Genomic DNA, 7192 nt, shown 5'->3' with positions numbered 1-7192 from the left:
GGCTGAGAGGGGCTGAGAGGGCTGAGAGGGGCTAAGAGGGGCTGAGAGGGGCTGAGAGGGCTGAGAGGGCTGAGAGGGGCTGAGAGGGCTGAGAGGGCTGAGAGGGGCTGAGAGGGCTGAGAGGGGCTGAGAGGGCTGAGAGGGGCTGAGAGGGCTGAGAGGGCTGAGAGGGGCTAAGAGGGGCTGAGGGGCTGAGAGGGGCTTGCTGGTTTTGTTTTGTTTTGTTTTGCTTTTTTAAATCCATAGAACTTTAATGTTGGTACTTCTGTCTACAGCTGGAGTCCCTTACTAACTGTTGAATTTGTAAAAGAAGTGATATATCCCAAATGTACTGAGTGCCATAGAGTGATAAAGTTTTAATAAAAGAGCAAAATATAGTTGTTCTATAGACCGGAGGCAGAACTCAGAAATATTGCGACCTAAAGCTAAGTGTAGTAGTTCGTCTTTGTAATTCCAGCTCTGGAAAGGTGGTGGCATGAGGAATGTTGTAAGTTTAAGGCCAGCCTGGGTTACATAGTAGATTTAAGGCCAGCCTGATTTATAGAGTGAACGAACCCTGGTGCACGATGAAGAAAATTCTAATCTAAAGTGCCCTATACCATTTTGAATGATAACTTTTGGCCGGGGCATAGTGGCTTACACCTGTAATCCTAACACTGATTGGTTACTGATTGGTTTTTGAGCTTCTTTGTATATTATCCCTGATAATCTAGATTTGGCTGGAGTAACTGTGAGCTTGCAGTGCCTTAGACTCTTTCTCTAAATTTTATGCTGCAAACTGAGAGTAGAATCAGATATTCAAAGTATTTGTTTGTAGGGAGAATCAAACCATGATATAAAATATAAAATAAGTAATATGTATGAAAGATAAATGGGAGCAGAAGCAATGGCTCAGTGGCTAAGAGCACTTGTTTCCTTTACGAAGAAACTGGGTGGCTAACAACTGTCTATAACTCTAGTTTACAGAGGATCTGACCTCTCTTCTGAACTCCTCAGGCACCAGACATGTATGTGGTGCATTTACATACATGTAGGCAAAACATCCATACACAAAAAATAAAATATAAATATAATTCTCTTAAATAAATAAATGATTTGTTTACAAAAGAGCAGATTTTTTGCAAATGCCAATACAAAAGTTGACAAAAATTAAATTATAATTTAAAAAATTCAGTATATCTTAGCTTAATATTTTTAAGTTTAGTTTGTGTTTTTAAATGGATTAGAAATGGCAAGGGGAGGGATGGAGGGAAGGCAGACACAGAAAGAGAAGAGAGAGAGAAGAAAACTATGAACACGGGAGGGGAGATGAAAAATGAAAAAGTACCCCAAACTTAAGAAAAAACAAGAACCATAGAATATTAAGGAATGGCCAAGAAGCACAGCAGACAGTGACTGCGTCTAATTCATGGTGTTTTCTGGAGTTTGGGAAGAAAAGACTTGGGACAGAGGCAGTGTTTGAAGAGGGTGTTAGCCGAGACATTCAGAATGTTAAGTCACCCACAGATTCAGCAGGTGTCAGGCAGGTTAAGGAAGAACACGTGCATAGCACAGCCTTACAGAACTACAGAACAGTGATTTTAAGGAGAAAATCGCTGAAGTAGACAAGACAGCAAGTCTTCCCACACCCAGTGGTGAAGTGTGTTGAACACTCAGGGGCCTGGGGCAGCAGTGACCGTCTGCGGTGTTCTCAGATGTGGTGACCCCAAAACCCCAAGCCTCTGCATGGTGAAGAACACACCTTTTAAGAATGGAGGAGAGATGGAGGTAATTGTGGTTGTATAGACCTTAGAGTTATTTCCCAATAATCCTTCTTCCTAAGGGCCAGAGTGGAATTGACCCTTCGGGACATATGTGAGATGCTAAAAGGAGGACTAGAGAAGTGGTGTGTAATTTCAACAATAAACACATTGTCCTGTATGTGTGTAATATGTGAGATATATGCAGCAGTATGTGACATATGTGGCAGTTTGTGACATACATGTAGCAGTATGTGACATATATGTGGCAATATTGGCATATGTGGCAGTATATGACATGCAGCAGTATGTGACATGTATGTGGCAGTATGTGACATCTATTCAGCAGTATGTGGCATATATGTGGCAGTATGTGGCATATGTGTGGCAGTATGTGACATATACATGTCGCATGCTGCCATATATTCAGCAGTGTGTGGCATATATGTGTCAGTATATGGCATATGTGTGGCAGTATGTGACATATGCAGCAATATGTGACATACATGTGGCAGTATATGCAGCCAAGAATGACTTTGCTATGTATCTTCCATACCTCCACCTCCCAGGTGTCATGATGGAGGTGTGTGCTGCCACGCCTGGCTGAGAGTGGATTCTTAAACTATCTGTAGTCACCCTTTTAATTATATGTCTTGTTTTGCATAAGTTTTCTTCCTATTCGTAAAAGTTAGAGTTTGGAAACCTGAACATTTAGAAAATTGATATAATTTAATTTTAAGATAGCAATTGTCTTATAAAATAACATATCAAAATAGTTTTCAGATCAGACTGAAATGTGCTTGAAATCACATATTTTCTATGTATATGTGTCCATGTATGTGTGCGTGTACATGCACATGTGTGTGCAGGCCAGAGGACAGTACCAGTTGTCATTATCCAAGCACTATCTACCTGGCTTGGCCTGGACTTACCAGGTGTTGTAGACTGTCCGCCCAGTGAGCCCCGGGGGTCTGCCTGTCTCTGCCTTTCCAGTGCTCAATCACCAGGGTATACCACCACACACACTTAATGATGTGGGTTCTGGGGATCCGATCCAGGCTCTCCTCGTGCTTTCGAGCCAGGCAATTTACCAAGTGAGCTCTCTTCTTAGATCCTCTCTTGCATTTTTAATGACAACTTAAGCAGAGATGACAGGTGCCCTAACCTCACGTGCAGAATCAACCTGGCCGTCGTTATTGATCATGAGAGCTAGACAAAGGCTGTGTGCTGTCTACTAACTTTGTACAGTGTTTCTGAGCTAGGAAATATTCTTCTAAGAGTAAAACTAAGCCAGGCATGGAGTGTATGCCTGTGACCCCGGCACTTGGGAGGCGTAGACAGGAAGATTGCCAAGTTCTAGACCAGCCTGGGATTCAACTCCAAAAAAAAAATGAAAGTGAGGGGAGGGACGGCTGGAAAGCTGGCTTAGTGAGTACGTACTTGCTCTACAAGCACGAGGTTGTGAGTTTGAATCCCCAGCACCCACATAAAGTGGGGTGCCACTAGATGTGCTTGAACCCCCAGTGTTTGGGATGGGGGTGGAGAGAGGTGGGAACCAGCTCACCAATCAGCTAGCCCAGAGGAGAAGAAAATGTTTAGTCACGAAAACAAATCGTTCTCCTTGGGTTCTGACCAATTGGTGGTTGAAAGTGCTTCGACCTGAGGCCTTGGACTTTCTGTGACTTAGGAGACGATGTTACCTGAATGATGAGGTTCAAAATGTCCCCCAAGCCCCATGCTAAAACCCTGTCTGAAATTGGCATTTTAGGATTAAGGGCCGGTGTGCTTTTAGAAAATGCTGTTTTGCTATAGCGAGATGATGTTAATTTGTTTTCACTAACATAAATCAATACATTGGGGTTGAAATACTGAAAAAAATAAAGCAACTTTTTACATTTCAATTTTCATTTTCATATCTAGAATAGTTTTTTTAAATTCACACGGTGACAGATTATAGCCTATATAAGGTTACAATCAGATGACCCAAATCTGATGAAGCTTAGGTTCAATATGATTTTTATTGCCATTGAAAGACCCCCCAAACGGGGGGGGGGCCCTCACTCAAGTCCTGGGATGACGTGACGCCCAAGAACTCACGAGAGACCGATTTTTTTTTTTTTTTTTTGAGACAGGGTTTCTCTGTATAGCCCTGGCTGTCCTGGAACTCACTTTGTAGACCAGGCTGGCCTCAAACTCAAAAATCCTCCTGCCTCTGCTTCCCAAGTGCTGGGATTAAAGATGTCTGCCACCACCGCTCAGCTGAGAGACCGAGAGAGAGAGGGAGAGAGAGACAGAGACAGAGACAGAGACAGAGACAGAGACAGAGACAGAGACAGAGACAGAGACAGATCTTGATGCAAACTACAAGAGGTTTATTCAGGAAAGGCCAGCGCACTGGGGGTGACTTATATCCCATGCAGGGCTAGAGGAGTTGACCCCAAGCTCAAGGGTAAGGGGGTAAGGGGTTTATAAAGGCAGAAACCGCAAACACCTGGCATTGGGCTATAGCATTTGGCAAGCATAACGGGTTCAAGGAATGGTTAGAGTATTCTGTACAAACATTTCCTAAAACAACGGGGTAAGTTAAACTTCTACTTTGTGGTTAGTGCATCCTGGAACAATGGGGCAAGTTAAACTTTTACTCCCTGCCATTAGTGAGGTCTATTTTGGACACAAGTCTAGGGGCTTAAATAATTTTGCACTCTCTCTCAGAATCTTTCACCATGAACTAGAGTTGTTCACTAAAGCTATCTCATATTTCATAAATGGGTCCACAGTGATGGGAGTAACCTCTTTACAGAAACTCCCTAAGACTCAGCATCAATGCCATGCTTGTAGGCTCAGCTTAGCGGTATCCAGAGTGGCGCCATCACCTCTGCAGACAGGTTGGCTAAAGTGTATGTGGGGGTGGGGGGTGGGGGGAGATTGTTAAACATTAGGGCAGCTCTACGACATTAGGTAGCTCTGAAGAGAGAATGTACTTCCAAATATTCAAGATTAATTTCCTTTCTGATTCTTCTGACATGTTTTCAAGTTACCCATTTTTCATCTGTATTTCTCTTCTCTTTGATGCCAGGAAGGGCCACCTTCAGAGGGCCAGTTCAGTCCAGTGTGAGATCAGCCTGGTAGAGACAAGCAATACCAGAACCCGTCACAGTGAGTAAAGTCCAAATGGGATGGTTAAGGGCACAGGTGAGATCCTTGCTTTTGTGTGTATGGACTATGTTCACAGCCATTCAAAGAAGGGTGGCCTAAGACTTGCCCCTGGGTTTCGGGCTAGTCATTACTTTTCACAAGAGAATACTTTTTTCTTTTCTGTGTTTGTTTGTTTGTTTGTTTGTTTTTTAAGACAGGATTTCTCTCTGTACCCTGGCTAAACTCACTCTGTAGGCCAGGCTGGCCTTAGAGACCTGCTTGCCTTCACCTCCTGAGTACTGGCATTAAAGGCACGAGGCACCACTGCCCAGCGGATTAATTTTTTTATTAGCAGTGTGACAGAAGTAATACTTTTTTCACAAAATAAATATGTGAAGTTATATGAATTTCAGCACTTGAAGTGATGCACTCAGCTGTAATGTGCTACAGCAGATCTGAGGAACAGTGTTCTAGAACCACTCTGACATGGGCTGTGCTGGGAGCCAGGCAGGGAAATTCCTTAGGGAAAACCGTAGCAAGTCAGCGTTTTCAAGCTTCTTGAGGTTTCGAGCAAAGTAAGACAGCACGCACTGGATTTCCTTTCTCTTACTTGAAAAGAATGAAAAATGAACAAACCACATGAAGCAACAGTTAACCTCTGTTCTCAGTGTGCAGTTGCATCTTTGCATGCACACACATGCATATATGTGCACACATACACGTGCACACACATATATGCATGCACACGTGTGTGCATATGAGTACACAGGTGCACACATACATGTGTGTACATACATGCATACACATGAATGCACACATGGGCACACATGAATGCACACACACATGCACATGTACACACAAACGCACATACACTAAAATGAAATAAATCTTTTTTTAAAATGCTGGGCTTGATAGCAGGGTTCTATAATCCTACTCCGAGAACAGCCAGGGACAGGAAGATCTCTGGGGTTTGCTGGCCTCGTAATCTTACTGAATCAGGCCCAGGCTCAGTAGGAGACTCTATTTCAAAAACTACTAATGATCAAGGAGGGGGGAAAAATGACAGGAATTAGCAATATCAACAACAAGATTAAGTAGCATTTCTAGCAATAATACAGACAGGGCAATAGGAGAAGCTCTGGCATAATTTAGATTAAACAGACAAACCCTTTGAAGAAGAAAAACTACCAAAGAAAGGGCTAACTTGAGGGGCTAGGGCTGCAGCTCTTGTGTGGTATGCCTGCCTAGCAGGCAAGATGCCCTGGTTCTGTCCTCAGCATTACATAAAACCAGACTCAGTTATGCACGCCTATAATACCAGCCCCTGAGAAGAATTACATACAGGAAGATCAGAAGTACAAGAATATCCTCAGCTACAATGAGACCAACCAGGGCTCTAATGAACCCTGTTTCAAAAAAAATAAAATCTGGAGAGTGATATAAAAAGTTAAAAAAAATTAATCATAATTCAAATAGTACTACATTCATTGATTGAATTTGTGTAAAAACTGTTCTTTAATGACAGTCCAGGCCCAAGTACTTGAACTTGTACCAAACTTCTACTGAAGCAACAATCACTCTTGATAAACTCATTAAGAAATACTGAAGAGAGTACAGAATATAAGACAAGATGGTAGTTTAGTGATGTTGCAAGGTAAAATATGTTTCCATATATTAGAAACTGCTAGATATAAAAGCTTTAAAAACAACACTTTTTTTGTAACAGCATCTCAGAGTATACAGGGATGGAGCTAACAAAAGCGGTAGAAGACCTGCGGTGACCTGAGTGAAGATGACCCCAAGAGCTCATGCGCTTGAATATTTGGCCCCAAGGTGGTAGAACTGCCTGGGAAGGATTGATTAGTGGGCGTGGCCTATTGGAGGAAGTGTGTCACTGTGGGCGGGCTTTGAGGTTTTTAAAGATTCATGCGATTCCCAGTGTGTTCTCTGTCTCCTGCTTATGGGACAAGATGTGAGCTCTCAGCTGTGTTCCAGAGAACATGTCTGTAGCTTGCTGATATGCTTCCCTGCCATGCTGGACTCTTAACCCTCTAGAACCATGATAAGCCAACCGAAGCCTGCCTTCTGTACAACACATTGGCCACAGCATCTTATCACACTAGTAGAAACATAACAAATACAGGTCTGCACCAAGAAGTCTGCAGTAGTTCTAAGAAAAGGCAGACCCAACTAATCTCGGGGATTTCTGTGCTGATGATGGCTTTGGAAAGTATATCCGTTCTCCTTACTGTGAATTTTCCTAAAGATGATACATCCCAGTAAACTGCAGCAGGTGCTTTTGTGATAGCTGACAGGGT

The 7192-nt window shown here is 42.9% G+C and overlaps 1 protein-coding gene across 1 annotated transcript in view; it reads left to right on the top strand.

The window, feature by feature from the left end:
* Nrg4 (neuregulin 4) overlaps positions 1-7192 on the top strand; it is a 103167-nt gene that overhangs the window by 85967 nt on the left and 10008 nt on the right. Inside the window, exon 10 of the mRNA XM_029481086.1 lies at positions 4816-4895. Within this exon, the coding sequence (XP_029336946.1) occupies positions 4816-4895 (80 nt within the window). The remainder of the gene's footprint in view (positions 1-4815; positions 4896-7192) is intronic.

Source organism: Mus caroli, chromosome 9 (assembly GCF_900094665.2).
Source record: "Mus caroli chromosome 9, CAROLI_EIJ_v1.1, whole genome shotgun sequence".
NCBI classification, from domain to species: domain Eukaryota; kingdom Metazoa; phylum Chordata; class Mammalia; order Rodentia; family Muridae; genus Mus; species Mus caroli.
Note: the sequence above shows the minus strand (reverse complement) of the source record. Positions and strands in the feature narration are given on the sequence as shown.